The 16,728-nt window shown below is 31.4% G+C and overlaps 1 protein-coding gene across 2 annotated transcripts in view; it reads left to right on the top strand.

Moving 5' to 3' along the window:
* LOC129744262 (uncharacterized) overlaps positions 1-16,728 on the top strand; it is a 64,118-nt gene that overhangs the window by 18,070 nt on the left and 29,320 nt on the right. For both annotated transcript variants that reach the window (XM_055736700.1, XM_055736701.1), the window contains exons 3-4: positions 15,499-15,729; positions 15,869-16,029. In XM_055736700.1, coding sequence (XP_055592675.1) covers positions 15,499-15,729; positions 15,869-16,029 — 392 coding nt within the window. The remainder of the gene's footprint in view (positions 1-15,498; positions 15,730-15,868; positions 16,030-16,728) is intronic.

Genomic DNA, 16,728 nt, shown 5'->3' with positions numbered 1-16,728 from the left:
AATTTCTTCATCAACATTCATGACATGACGTAAAATGATGAAACTTAGAATCTGGGCTGATTTTGAATCCATTTAATATTTAGGGTTCTCATTCAAAAATATAAATGTTAAAAACAGCCAAATACTATTTCTCCCATTTCAAGTCATAGATTTGGTTAATTTTGTTTATTTATATTAATCAGATCCTAGGCTTCAGCCTTTGAACCTAACTAGTTACAAAATATCTATGATAAAAACATCTTAAGACTATTTTATATAAGTTTTCTGGACATAATAAGTTTGATTACATCAGCATGTGCGTTGTATAGCGTCATCATTCTATAGATTGGTTCATTACGAACGTACCTAGTTCTGTACTCGATTTGGAAGCTAAAACGGTCTCACGTTGCGCAACTGCTACGTCGTGCGTTTGGAGAAATTTGTGATACTAAATATGGTGAAAAGTACTTTTCACTGGTCAAGTTCTTTAAAAACAGGGCATCTGTTGATTTCCTCCGAGCTTCGAGTGACCCCAGTCCAACTAACGTACACAAGGATCGATATTCCGGCATTTCTTCTTGCCATCCAAGGTTCCTTAAGGCGTATCTCAGAAATCTCTTTTGAACCCTTGCAATTCTGTTTTTATGAACGTAATAACACGGCTACAACTTTATACTGGCATATTTAATAGTGGATAAGCGATAAGCCCAACATTAATACCCAGCAAACATGAAATCGCATTAAAAATGATAACTGAAGTAATTGAAAACGTTTCTGCGAATCGTAATTCCAACTAACGCAAGTAAAAGGTCGTAAAAATCGTTACTCGAAGTCGGATTAAATAGTTTAAATCGGATACGATAATAAGTTCGCCATGTGTGCAGATTTTGAAAACGATTTCGTTAATTTTTATCTCCGGCGTGGGTCAAGTGAGAGAACAGCTTTGTTGTTCTCTCTACGACCAGCAGTGCAACCAGATTGCTAAAAATCGAATGGTGTATTTGCAAGAATTGCCCAATGGCAGAGGTAGCATATATTCTCGCTGGCAACGGTTCCCATAAGTTGAGAGAAAAAACTTGTTCTCCCTTGCATTCTTTCAGTATGTATGAATAAGGTGTCGGATATCGTCCAATTCGTATACTCTTTTAGCTTTAAAAATGTGTATGTATATTGCCTTCACTTTGGTAGATAAATGCTGTTTTTTCGAGTTTCATACGATCATTCTATAATGTATATGAAACGTGTAAAAAGTTGTTGAGAAATATACCTACAAAAATGTATGCTGGGTAGAGACAATAGTGTAAGGATTGTCTACCTCGTTACAAATCCTGCTTACCATTCCGTACTAAGAATTCGCTTTTGCTACGACTTATTAAAAATGTTTCGAAAAACTGAGTTCTTCATCTAACTCGACTCCCAGATCTTTCACGGAGGATTTTCTAGCTATGGTACAGCTGTTCTCGAGACAATATTCGTGCACAATATTACTTACTTTCCGAGAAAAGGTAATCACATTACATTTTGAGGGATTGATTTTTTAATCCGAAACTGCTGCAACACTCTGAAAATCTATAAAGCGCATTTTGTACGGTCAAACAATCCTGGGTGCCGCACATGGAGGAACAGTTTTAGACCATCTGCCTGCATCAACACAAACACCTCACTCCGGGAAGCTCGTTCATAACAGTAACGAAAAGAAGGGGTCCCAAGTGACTCCCTTGTGGTACGCTGCTGTTGACCATGAATACCCTGTATCTCGCATTCCCTTTCTTCACAAATTCGACTCTTCCTTTCAGGAACGAACGAATCCAATGGAGACAAATTCCGATGATCCCATTTTTACACAGCACAGACAGGAGACCATTTAAATATGTCTAACGTCAAAATCCTTGGACATGTCGGTATGGCTGGCAATTTTGGAACATTTTCATAGATTGCAAAATGTGGAAGATTTCTCAAAATTTCGGAAACTGACCTTTACGAATTGAAGTTGAGAAGAGTATTAATAATGGCTCCCCAAGGTGTAAACGCATTTTTAAGAAACGAATGTGGAATTCCATCAGGTCCACTAACTTTGGATTTACAAAGGGCAACACTATCATGCTTTTAAACGGAATTGAGACCTATTTTCGACTATTCGGGATTATTCAGGTGTTCTAGATGACTTCGGTCAATAAATTAGTATTCTCGGTGCCGTGTGAACGCATAGGATATTTTGAGATCACTTCATCGAAAAATTAGAATTGCATCAAGGTCACTAGCAAGTGAATTTCTTGAACCGTTATTCAGAATAATGTTGCACTTTCCGATTGAGCTTGATGGACAAGACGACTAGCAGTATCATTGGATTGTTTTGCAGTCAAATCGGAAGTGGAAATGAGCAGAAACTTTGGCGGTGATATATTCTTGTGCTGGTGATTTTGTTTTGCAAATCCGGTCAAGCTTTCTGCAGAGTGAACTCCAACAATACTGTGTTCGAAAGCTACCTCGAAATGATGAATATGGGCCTAAATATGGAAAATAAATATTGAGAATGAATTTGGTTTTTAACTGCAAGAGAGTGCTATCATCTACGACGAAACTGATAAAAGTGTTGTTCACTGGAAAAAAAATTCAAAATTTATGAATTCAAACCTGTTTTTTTCTGATTCAAAATGAACCCAGAATGTTTCTTTCATCATTTCACGCTCGAACTTCTATAAAAATTTATAACTTTCCTAGTCGATATACCTCTGAAATTTTGAAATTGTCCATTCCATAGATATGTTTATAAAACAAGAAAAGTTATGTTCCATTTGGGATAATCAATTTTCAATAGGCGTTTCAGAAGCGTAGGACTTTTATTGGCTGTATCTAACTATCTTATCTCTCTTTTTACAGTGTAACCATTATTTAACGTTATACATACTTTAAACTAGGTATTCATTTTTTGGCTGAAATATTCTGAAAAGTTTAGATTTATGATTACATTTCACTCTAGTTCTAAAAAATTTGTATCGTAAGGAAACATTTTTTTATATTAATTAAAATAACTTTTTGATTGCAATTATTCAACAAATTTATAGATTTTCTGTCGATTTTTTCAATTCCGCCTTTAGACAGACTTTTTATTTCTTTTTTTCTACAATATTTTTTCTTACAAAAAATTATCCGGAACGGTGATAAGTTTTGGACTTAGCTAACAATAGCTATTTTAGATCGGAAACACATGGATCTACGTTTTCTGACGCAAACGAAATGATTTTTTTTTTTCAAAAAATAGGTCCTTTTCCAGTTTACTCACGTTTTTCTAAAATGATGCTTTTGGCAACTGCTCAAACAGTGGTCATCGGTATGAAAAATTAAATCACAGAATTTGAAACATTTAAACATTCTGCTAAAAATATGTTAAAATAATGAACCCGGCGGGATAGGGTTTTAGAGGGTTAATAAAATTATTTTTTTTATTTTTTTTCAGTGAGGTACTTCGTAACAAATTAAAAACCACGTTTATAGGCCAATTGACTTTTAAACATTATTTAAACAAAAAAAAATTAAAAATATTAAATGAAGGGATCCAATTTTTTTTTTTTTTTTGTTATAACCTTTAAAAATTTTCAATTCTGAACTATGATACACTTTTAATTGCAAGTCATGTTTTTGACGGTAAGCATCTCTCAACCTCATTCTTTTTCTTTATAAAAAAATCAAACTCACTAAATAATTTCAATTAAAATGATGTATTTAAATTTAAAAATTACATTTTTCCACATTTTTTTATATGACGATTAAAAAAAATACAACTGTTTCAAAACAGAAATTGAATATAAGATATTACGGATTTACAAATTAAGGAAGAACGTTGGATCTATAGAGCTTTTTGCAGCAATTATTTGATTGTTTGAAATTTAATTGAAAAGAATAACTATTTCCATTGTGGGAGGAATATAAAGAGACCAATTTAAAAAATTTGAGGAGCTGATCTCCAATATTTATTAAGTATTTTTTTGCCTATCAGCGTTTACTTTTTAGATAACCTTTGAATAAGGTAAAAATTCATTAAATAAGTTTGTGCACTTTTTTGCAAAATTGTAGAACATCACAGATATTTGAAAATGAAGTCTTCAACTCAATAAATAACTATTCCCAAGACCTCGAGTGATTATGAATTTTGAGAGAACAGTTATTGAATTTTTTTCTCGTTATTTTTTTCCAAATCAATAAAAAACAGAAATTTAGTCGAAATTTTAATCGTGATTTAAACTTATCTTATTGAATCTTTGATGTTTTTAAAACGATAGTTTCACAGTTTTCTAACAAGTTGATGGAAGTATTAAAATTTTCTATATAAAGGCTCTCTTTCTGATGATGTCAGAAAAAAAAATTAACCCAATCAATTTTATTTTTTAAGAGCTATAGAATCAATTTATTAAGCGATGTATCTGTGAAACAAAATTATTTCGACAAAAACCTAAAAACATGATAAAATGAAATGGATTGATAAACTCATTAAAATCAGCTTTCAGTTTTTCATGTACAAGTTTATTAGTTTATCAATTATCAAAAATTTAACTCAAAACTAGTCAATTTAAAAAAAATCCACACGCCATATCACCAAAACCATATTTGTTGTTAAAATTGTCAAAATTGTCGAAATTGTCAAAAATGTCAAAAATGTCAAAATTGTCAAAATTGTCAAAATTGTCAAAATTGTCAAAATTGTCAAAATTGTCAAAATTGTCAAAATTGTCAAAATTGTCAAAATTGTCAAAATTGTCAAAATTGTCAAAATTGTCAAAATTGTCAAAATTGTCAAAATTGTCAAAATTGTCAAAATTGTCAAAATTGTCAAAATTGTCAAAATTGTCAAAATTGTCAAAATTGTCAAAATTGTCAAAATTGTCAAAATTGTCAAAATTGTCAAAATTGTCAAAATTGTCAAAATTGTCAAAATTGTCAAAATTGTCAAAATTGTCAAAATTGTCAAAATTGTCAAAATTGTCAAAATTGTCAAAATTGTCAAAATTGTCAAAATTGTCAAAATTGTCAAAATTGTCAAAATTGTCAAAATTGTCAAAATTGTCAAAATTGTCAAAATTGTCAAAATTGTCAAAATTGTCAAAATTGTCAAAATTGTCAAAATTGTCAAAATTGTCAAAATTGTCAAAATTGTCAAAATTGTCAAAATTGTCAAAATTGTCAAAATTGTCAAAATTGTCAAAATTGTCAAAATTGTCAAAATTGTCAAAATTGTCAAAATTGTCAAAATTGTCAAAATTGTCAAAATTGTCAAAATTGTCAAAATTGTCAAAATTGTCAAAATTGTCAAAATTGTCAAAATTGTCAAAATTGTCAAAATTGTCAAAATTGTCAAAATTGTCAAAATTGTCAAAATTGTCAAAATTGTCAAAATTGTCAAAATTGTCAAAATTGTCAAAATTGTCAAAATTGTCAAAATTGTCAAAATTGTCAAAATTGTCAAAATTGTCAAAATTGTCAAAATTGTCAAAATTGTCAAAATTGTCAAAATTGTCAAAATTGTCAAAATTGTAAAAATAATCTAAATTTTAAAAATGGTCTAAATTGTAAAATTTGTAAAAATTGTCAAAATTGTCAAAATTATCAAAATTGTCAAAATTGTCAAAATTGTCAAAATTGTCAAAATTGTCAAAATTGTCAAAATTGTCAAAATTGTCAAAATTGTCAAAATTGTCAAAATTGTCAAAATTGTCAAAATTGTCAAAATTGTCAAAATTGTCAAAATTGTCAAAATTGTCAAAATTGTCAAAATTGTCAAAATTGTCAAAATTGTCAAAATTGTCAAAATTGTCAAAATTGTCAAAATTGTCAAAATTGTCAAAATTGTCAAAATTGTCAAAATTGTCAAAATTGTCAAAATTGTCAAAATTGTCAAAATTGTCAAAATTGTAAAAATAATCTAAATTTTAAAAATGGTCTAAATTGTAAAATTTGTAAAAATTGTCAAAATTGTCAAAATTATCAAAATTGTCAAAATTGTCAAAATTGTCAAAATTGTCAAAATTGTCAAAATTGTCAAAATTGTCAAAATTGTCAAAATTGTCAAAATTGTCAAAATTGTCAAAATTGTCAAAATTGTCAAAATTGTCAAAATTGTCAAAATTGTCAAAATTGTCAAAATTGTCAAAATTGTCAAAATTGTCAAAATTGTCAAAATTGTCAAAATTGTCAAAATTGTCAAAATTGTCAAAATTGTCAAAATTGTCAAAATTGTCAAAATTGTCAAAATTGTCAAAATTGTCAAAATTGTCAAAATTGTCAAAATTGTCAAAATTGTCAAAATTGTCAAAATTGTCAAAATTGTCAAAATTGTCAAAATTGTCAAAATTGTCAAAATTCAATCACCATCGTAAATGACAACGGAAAAGCAGAAAGTCTTTTCCGTTGTCATTTACGGTGGTAAAGGCTAAATAATAAAACGATAACATTCTTCAACAAACCTGTTACCTCTATTCTGGATGACCCCTAAACATTCCAGTCCAGTATCGTCAACACTATCGCCAAGCTCCAGGATCGATTCGCACAAGACACCGTCGTAATTTATGAGTGTATAAACCTGGAAAAATGGTTTTTTAAATACTAGTTACTGAACTATTTCTGAAATTTAAATTTTTAGTTGAATATGTAGAAACAGGTTGGATGTGGGATCGTCGTTTCCTTCCAAAAAAAGAAAAAAGTATGAAAACGGTGAAGAGTTTCATAATATCTGATGAATTTCCAAAAACAAATCAACTCAAAATCCATAAACAATCAGCTGTTTATCGCCGCGTGTCATCAAGGTCGGAACCTTCACCTGCATCTGCCACGCTTCTGTTCCAATGAACAGTTCCGTGAGTAATTGCCCAGAATGCCCACTCTATACACCGGCCTAAAGACTGATGGGCGGAACTAGGGCTTAATCTCAACATCGATTGATCAGTAGTTAAAGTAGGTAGCAGACAGATGGACTGGGACTGATGGAATAGGTGACAGATTCACAGATGCTCAAGGTTGATTGTTGAAGTGGGTTCCTTATTTTTTTATTCAAATTGGTTAATTGGGCATCGAAAAAATCGCGTTTTACAAATTTAAAGCTTATCAGGGCATTTACGCTTGTAAGAAAAAGCCAATCAAACATGTGTTATAGTAATTATCTTAAACAATTCTCATGGGATCATCGACAAACGGATTAAAAGTTTCCCATCCATATATCGTACATTAATGTTCAGTAATGACTAGTTTTCACTGAAATTTTTAATTTTTTTGAATACAAATTTAAGGCATATTTCTTATCACCAAGAACTAAGGAATGATCAAAAGTTTCACCAAGTAAAAGTCACCAAAACACTTTCCATTAGATATAAAAACTAATGAGAAAAAAATTCCCACAACTGCTAGCAGTTGATAAAAATTTAAATCACCTTGCATACATCTTTCCCCATTTCTAAGAACTTTTTCAAGCCCCAGCCCGTCGATTTTCCCCCGGTCATTTGGGCCCGGGCTTTGCGGCGCGGCGTTGTGATATTTAATGAAGATGTACAATGCATGATAAACAATTTCGTTACACGTAACAACGTAATCGACGACGACGACGACGACGCAGTCCCAGGTTTTAGCCGGCAGTCAGCAGCAACATGTAACGCAAATTATCTCATTTTTCCGCTCCGGTGAATCCTCACTTTTTTCCAGACATTTCTAGCTAGCCGACAATGTGTGTGCTGAATGTGCTTCCGATGATCCGACCGGTAGAGTGGTTCACTGAATGGGTTAAGGGGGGGGTAGGGTCTAACGGGTATAAAAAAACACCATTTTCACGATTTTTTTCTAGAGCTATCGTTCAAACAAATGTATTCAATTTTTTTGCATTATACAAAGCATTGTTAAAAGATCATTTAGTAATTTTTTCGTAGAAAAATATTGAAAAATGAGCCGGTGACGGAGCATTTTCGAGGATGCCTTTTAGAAAACAGGATTTGCGGTGGACACTGTATCTCAGCACAGAATCATCTGAAGTCAAAAAATCAGAGCAAAATATTTTCAATAGATGTTTTTCTGGACCCCAACGTTTTTATTTAACTTAAAAATATTTTTATGAAATTTTTGTGGCTGTTTGAAGTAAAAACTACGATTTTTCACTTAAAAATCCGCCATTTTTCACCTCTAAAATCTCCCCAAAACAAAAAAATCAAAAAAGAAAAACGTTGGGGTCTGGTATTTTATATGTAGAAAATATGTTCCAAATTTGAAAAGAATCGGATAAGTAGTTTTCAAATGACGATGTCCACGGACTTTAAAAATGTGCTTCCGAGAAAAACGCGTTTGAAGTTTCTGCTCTTGCTTTCTTGCAGTATTAGATAGGAGGAGATAAAAGCCTATAACTTCTACAGTTTTGCTTCAATTGACTTGAAAATTTGACACAACATTCTTGAAATGTTTTGCAATAAGAAAATAAAAAAATAAAAAAATCGATTTTTTGAAAGTGTTAGACCCTACCCCCCCCTTAAGCTTGAGTTGAGCTATTTGGGTTCGCTTAGTACCAACTATAAAATTGAAATTGAAATTTTTTGATTAAAAATATTTTCCTGAGAGAAACTATTACTTTAAAAATGCAGAATTAGGCACTCGGAAGGCAGAGAGTAATTTTCCGCAATTTTGTCAATCATTTACTTCGACCTAATTAGCAATTTAAAACAGATGAAAACTGCAAGTAACTAAAGGAAAATGTAGGGGGAAGTCTGGTTAGCCGGACACCCGAAGGTAGAAGGTAGAATTAGATAATCAGATATGTATTCCTTTTTTTCATCGAAGTCTTCCTGTAGGGCTTATGCTCTCCAATTTAGCATTGGCATCAACAATTTTTTTTTCTATATTACTGCTTTTATAGCACTTAAATTAAACATATATGCAAATAACACTTTTTTTTTAAACAGTAGGGTAAAACGAACACTGCGTAGAAGAAGTAGACATATCGGGGAAAATTGCTGTACCAGAACATATTTAGTGTATCAGAGTGGGTGATCTTAATTTGGCAAGTATGACGTTATTTTCGACTTGTCACAACTATGAAACAAATGATTATGTAACGGATCTTTAATCAAACATACTATTTAGTTTATTAACTCCAAGATTTTTATTGAAAATTGGAATGTTTCAAAGTATGTTCGAATTGAACGGGATTCTTAGTAAGTTTAAAAAAAACACTATTTTAGAAATGGAAGATTCTAGCTGAATTTTCCAACCATTTTTTTTTTAAATTTTCAGCCGGATTTTTTACCAGCAAGATTTTTGCAATTAGAATGTTACAACCATGTTTTTTTAAAGTTAAACTAAAAAATTCATAATTAGGGACGCTTTGATTATATTGAAGTCATAGCATATTTTTGAATTTAATATGATTGACGCAAAGTTGTTGAAACTTATTTTATATTAACTTTATTTTCAACGAACTGTAAAATGAATGGGTTTAAGTTAAATCTTGATAATTTTTTTAAACTTTGTATTTTAAAAAATATTTATGAAAGGTTTCATAAAACCCTATATGAGAAACCCGGAGAAGTCCTGAAAAATGGCCCAAAGCTTCACAGCTTGAAGAAACCATGGCTACAATTGAATTTGAGGAAGCTTTCAATAAAAATCCTGGGTTTATTTCGAAAGAAAAACTTATCCATATTCATGACTGAATGTGCATGAGCATTGTAAAAAAGTTTAAAGAAATACGTTATATTCTAAGCCGATATAAACGCATTCTATGTTATGTTTATGAAGAATTTATTGAATCATTTGTTAGCGAGAACAACGGTTTGATTATGATATAAAAAATCATTATGCTAAAATTACTACAGTTGATGAAAGTGATTTTTGTTCAGCCCGCACGATTTGAGGTTTGGCAATTTAGAAAACTTGAACTAAAAATCGTTTTCTCGAAAATTGCAGGAGATTTCAACATAAAAATTATTCCAATCTATAGAAAACAGCAACTGCTACCCTTCTTTCAAATAAAATTACACGGATTCAGTAAAAAAACTGCTCGAAGCAGAGCATATTTAAATTATCGATCTTCCAATAATAATTGAAAAACCACAGGAAATCTTATTGGAGTCTGCTTCAAATCAGGAAAATGAAAAATTTTCACATTTAAAAAACTTTGATAGTCCAAAGCTCCTCAATTCGTTCTTAAATTGAAGACCAAACTCCTAGCTATAGAAAACCATTAAAAGGTAATTCTTTTATCCTAGCAAAATTTCTAATTCAAAATTAAAAAAAAAGGGTTTTTTTTATCATTAAAAATGTTACAAACTTGCAAAACAGATGATGCCTTGATTTGTTATCTTGAAAAAAATAAAAAATAAAAACCAAACCAAATATTGCTTTCATTTTGGTCTCAACTCTCTATGCATTATTTAGGTATTGGTTTGGCATCATTTTGATCCACATGAGGCCCTCGACTGACTTTTTGTGGCCCGCGAAGGTTTACCCGAAATCACAATATTCTCATAATTGAAGTTTTTTAACCATTTGAAAAAAAAAAATGTTACTAAACCTACACCAACAAAATTTGAAAAAAAGTATAAGAAATCTTGCAGTCACATAATGATATTGAAAAAAATAAAAACATATCAAATATCAATTCCAAAAATTGTACAATATTAATTTAACCCACTAAAGGCACTTTTCAATACATTTTTTGCAATGTTTTCCGTTGTTATTTTACTATCTTCATACCATTCTTTGGTATTAAACGTGATTTCTATCGTTGTGGAAGCATTAAGAGTTTCAAGCGGACTTTAATTTTTTTAAAAGAAATTTGAAAAGCCCATTTTTAAAATTACCATGCAAATTCACATCATAATCTAAACTATATTTTTACAGAAACTAAAACTAGTCGTTACTTGAATTCTGTTTCTGATTTCTTTCCAGCAACATTTACAACTTTGTAATTTATTTTAAAATAAAGTAACTGTACTCGTAAAAGATATTAAATTTCATTTTATTTTTTGTTTAACTTCAATAGACAGAAAATATTTATTCAAACTAAAAAACTTAACTTTTCCAGGGGCGGGATTATGGAACTCGAAACAATCGAGTTTCGTTCGATTCGACCAACTTTGGCATTACCGATCTCGATTCGAATGGAACGTTTCGCGATGATCTACTACCCGATTTACTCGAAATCTAGTACTTTAAAATTTAGAACTCGAACGAGATTCGTAATACTGATTCTAACTCGATTCGAGTTCAACTCGAAACAGGTAACTCGAATCGAATAGGATTCATAATTTCACCCCAGGTTTTAACTAGAACCAGTTTAGTACTGCAATTATTTTCAGTAGGACGACTCATTTGAGAATATATTTTTCTCTTAGTAATTTGTTTTATTCCAAAAAAAAAAGTCCAATGACTATAAACCAATCATAGAACCCGATCCAGGTGCCCATTTACAATTCCTTAGATTGCCAGATTGCCCTGTTTTATTAGGGTTTGCCAGGATATTTAATGTAAAATTTGCAAACAGTTAAGTCTGGATTTATTCACTTTTTTGGCAAAATAATAAAAAAAAATAACAAATTTTGTTGAAATTTTATTAAGCCTTAAAAACAAAATTTTGAAGCAAGTTTTTTAAAAATAATCATGAAAGGTTTTTTGGAAGCCTTAAATACGATTTCAAATCTGTCGATAAATTAAGATGAAATGCATTTTTTTTAAATTTATTTTTCTTTATTTTTGTTGAGTAGTTTCTGGGTTTTGACAAAATTTTCCCGGATATTGCCCTGATTTTCGGTCAATTTTGATATCAAATGCCCGGCAAAAGCCAGGTTTTTATATAAAATTGCTTGGAGTTGTCCGGCCCGGGAACTGCTGACTAAATTCTGTCATCCTTAATTCCTCAGTTCTTATTCTTCATTATTTAAAAATTTACACTGTTGATATAGTAATTTCTCAAACATCACTGTTTGTAAAATGTTTGCCTAGGACCTTATGTCAAACTTTGAACGCGTTTTTCTCGAAACAGTAATGTTGGCACATTCGCCACATTCAAAATTCGATACCGATTTATTTTGATGATTTGTTTAATGAAAACGTAAGCTTCGAAATCGTAACTTCAATCATTCACGTATCAAACACCATTTCAACAACAGAAAACTTTTAATATGAACTGTAGCCCTCCAAACTCTGGTTTAACTTTTTTTTGGCACGCAATCGAACGTAAATTTTATACACTTTTTAAATAATATAATATAATATAATATAATAATATAAATAAATAATTTAATTTACTTTTTAAAAATGGTCCGTTTTTCATGACAACTGGGAATGGGTTTTTTCGTTATCAACTTGTTTCTGGATAGTTTTCCCGAAATACATATCAAATTAAAATTTGAAATCATGAAAAATTTAAAAAAATGTTTTCACAAAATGAATAAACAACTATAAATGTTAAGGACAAATTCTTGATTCTTGATTAGGGCATTAATTTTTAATTTTGATTGCAAATTTGTATGAATACTTTTTAGCAAACTAGTTCATCCAAAAAAACTCAGATAGGCTCGAAGTAGAATATTATTCAACTATTGCGTTTTTCTGTTCTTCATCTTCAGTTTTTACTAATATAAGTAGAAGTTTTTTTGTGTTTTTTTTTTGTAAAACAATTTGGATAATTTTAAAATAAAAATTCTAATTCTTATTAAAAAGTAAGCCTAAAAACTTAAGCTAAGCTTGTTAGCGTTTTGAATATTTTTGGGCTAAGTTTGGGATTTATATCTTATGGTTAATCACCTTTGGAAAGGCAGTCAAAAACGGTCAAAAGAAACAAAATATTTAAAAACTTTATTTTTGTACAATACTGAATATATTCTTGGAGTTAAAATTTGGCTCGAATGAAAAATATTTTTTTCCTATACAATATTAAAGCTTCTTGTGCTAAATCTGGACTGAATGAATCGCTTCCAAAAACTTAAGGGATTTTCTTGCTGTAAAAACATCAAAAAATTTTTTTGAAATATTTATAAATTTGTCATTCAAACCTTGCACCGGCCTTTTGTTCATTTTGGACTTTAAGTTAAATGTTTTATTTTTAACAATCATTTTTGTAAAGATAAATCTATACTTAAGAAAGCCCAAGCTTACAATAATTTTCTTTAATTTTTCTAGAGTTCTAAAAAAATTGTTATACTTTGCTTTGTTTAAATCTCAACGATTTTTTTTCTTATTGCTTCGCTAGCAAATCTTATTTTTTTGAAATTTGGCTAGCCTGTTGAAAATGTTGGACACGCATGCTTAAATTCAACCAAATTATGCCATTGGGAAAAATGCGACACTAAGTTATGCTATCATTTTGTCATTATAGCTTATTATTGTTACTTTTTGTTATCGATTCAGACATCGAAGTCTGCTCGGGGAGGCTTCAAAAATGGGCTAACTTTTTTAAGGATTATGTTAAAGAGTATGCTTTTCAAATCAACCGGTTTTACCCGGACTTGACTTCCAAAAAAAAATTTTTTTTTGGAAAAGTTTGGGCAGGCCCGGATGTCCTGATTTTGTTAAAAAATACCTGGATTCTGAGGGATGTATTCCCTTTAATTTCTTAATCCAACAAAAAATCCAAACCAAGTCATAATACTTTTTTCATTTTTGCGACCTAATTTTTCCTTCTTTTTGAGCAAATTGAACTGGTTTTTGAAAGCCTCAAATACGATTTAAATGTGCTGATGTTATTTCGATGGAAAAAAAAATGAAGAAGGCGATTTTCTTTCTTGATTTTTGTTGAAAAACGCCATAGTTTTTCCCAAATTTGCCCGGATTTTGGGTTGATAACTTTAAAATCAAATGCCCGGATTTGGTCAGGTTTTTAGATAAAATTGCCCGGGTTTGCCCGGCCCGAATACGTGCGTGAAAAATTCTAGCAACCTTATTAATGAAGCGTCGAAATGTTCGATCAAGGTTGCTTAATTTTTATCAATAATTTTAATCTGAATTGGCATTTCAGCAAAAAATTGTGTGTTTTTGACAACTAAAATATAAAAAAAAAGTCTATTATTTTTGGAATCTGCACAAATTTATTAAATCTGTGAAAATTTTGAAAATTCTGTGATCTGTGACACAGATTCTGTGACGAAATTTTGCTCCGAATTCTGTGATAATACACATTTTTCTGTGATTTCGGCAACCTTCTGTTCGACCCCCCTGACCGGAACACTCAATTTGAATTGAATGCCATTTCGTCAAAAATTGAACAATTTCAACCTTTTTCTATGCGCTTGATTGAAAAATCTTTTTCAAATATTTTGTTGCAGATAGTATTGACTTGTAAGTTTGGAGAGTAGTCCAGTCAAAACTGTAGGGAAGAATTGGATTTCTTGATCCCCGTTTTCTGTTATCATATCTTTTAGCGACCTCAAAGCCCCATGTATTTCGCTGAGAAATCCACAGAAGCATAGTTTTATGATTATACAACTTGTGTTCAAAGAAAAACTTTACGGTTGGGAAATTTTTTTTGTCATTTTTTAAAAAAGGTATAGCCACAGGGGCTTAGATACATGTTTTTTAGTACATACTTTTTCGGTTGTAGTTTTACCATTTTTTCACGTAAATTTGCAAACAATTTAAGACTTACTCATAGCTACAGCTGAAGAGTGTTGAATGTACTTGGAATTGAAAATATAAAAATTAGAATAATATTCAAAATCATTAAAAGAATTTTAGAACCTTTTTCAAATGGCTGTTATTCAACCCGATCCTGTTCAAAATAAGATGTTGGAATCTTATCAATTTATTCATTACACTCATTAAAATTTCCTTTTGTTCGAAAGTGAAGTTGAATCAAATGTTCTCTCACAGCGAAAAGTTCATATTCATTTAGAATATTTAAGAAAAAGTGTCATTGCCCAGCTTTTTTTTTCTTGAATATTTATTTCCTATTATTTTGAAAGAAGATGTTTCTAGAATTTTACATAAGCTTATTACTACCTCCACAATTGGCTTTCAACAATGCCTTCAATTGTTATCCAATTCATAACCGAATAAAGCACAGCAATTCATCTCCCATTACGTTGATTCAGCTTATGTCATAAATGTATGCCCCCGGGGAGATTAGAAAAATAACATTTGCAACAACTAAATCGCAACTTCGCTTACTCCGAATCGGTTGCGAGCCTGTTAGTTAATAATTTCAAAACCAGATGATGGGGTCCTGTCAACGCTGTTGAACGCGCGTTGTTGTTATTTTAGCGAGCTGCGATTTTTTTTCCATTGTTGATGGCTATGTCTTCATTCATAACCGTCTGACATGTGCGAGGGAGTAAAAAAACCCAGCATGAAAACCGGCAGTGGCAGAAAAATTTTGCAGCGTATGCGTGCATCTCGTTTTGACAGGAATGATATTGTGAAATCTACCCTTTATCAATGAGTTTAAAAATAAAATTGCTACATTTTTTTCAATCGTCTGTTGAACATTTAAAAAAACTTATAACATATTTCCAAGAAGCATCTTAAATCTAACATTTTCTTTTTTTCTCCCAACAACAGGCAGCAAAGACCGAAAACCGGGCAGCGACTCAAGTAATCCAGCTGACGATGCCGAATTTATCGTAGTTCCCCTGGAACATCAGCGCCCTAGCTATGCAGATCGATATCCAACAAGTTTCGATGGATTCGACGGAGTCGTAGATACCGATGATTTCCCACATCCAGCTCAGGGGCCCATCTTCTTCCCATCGGTCAATCCCTTCTCGTGGCAGTTCTCGTCATACTTTGACGGTAAAGTGGCACTCTAATCGATTCTGAGATCGTTTCAACGTGTTTTGCAACAATTACGCAACAATTCGCTGGAACGTTCTCGGAGATTGCTCATCAATGTTCAACGGTTTGACTTACGTTTGTTTCGTTTAACTGACAGATCTGATCAAACGGCTTCGTGATCGATTTGCTGGCTCGTGGAATCCCTTCTATGGTGGCGCTGCCGATTTTGTTCCCACTGGACCGGGACTTTGGCCAGTTGGTATTCCTACCGATGATTCCTCCGAAGATGGCCAGAAGAACACTACCTCGACGGTGAAGGTTAGTATTGTTCCCATGGTGGTTTTTTGGTAGAACTCAATTAAATTTTCAAAATAATTCTACCTTGCTTAAGGGGGGGGTAGGGTCTAACACTTTCAAAAAATCGATTTTTTTATTTTTTTATTTTCTTATTGAAAACCATTTAAAGAATGTTGTGTCAAATTTTCAAGTCAATTGAAGCAAAACTGTAGAAGTTATAGGCTTTTATCTCCTCCTATCTAATACTGCAAGAAAGCAAGAGCAGAAACTTCAAACGCGTTTTTCTCGGAAGCACATTTTTAAAGTCCGTGGACATCGTCATTTGAAAACTACTTATCCGATTCTTTTCAAATTTGGAACATATTTTCTACATATAAAATACCAGACCCCAACGTTTTTCTTTTTTGATTTTTTTACTTTGGGGAGATTTTACAGGTGAAAAATGGCGGATTTTTAAGTGAAAAATCGTAGTTTTTACTTCAAACAGCCACAAAAATTTCATAAAAATATTTTTAAGTTAAATAAAAACGTTGGGGTCCAGAAAAACATCTATTAAAAATATGTTGCTCTGATTTTTTGACTTCAGATGATTCTGTGCTGAGATACAGTGTCCACCGCAAATCCTGTTTTCTAAAAGGCATCCTCGAAAGTGCTCCGTCACCGGCTCATTTTTCAATATTTTTCTACGAAAAAATTACTAAATGTTCTTTTAACAATGCT

Source organism: Uranotaenia lowii, chromosome 2, assembly GCF_029784155.1.
Source record: "Uranotaenia lowii strain MFRU-FL chromosome 2, ASM2978415v1, whole genome shotgun sequence".
Lineage (NCBI taxonomy): Eukaryota > Metazoa > Arthropoda > Insecta > Diptera > Culicidae > Uranotaenia > Uranotaenia lowii.
Note: the sequence above shows the minus strand (reverse complement) of the source record. Positions and strands in the feature narration are given on the sequence as shown.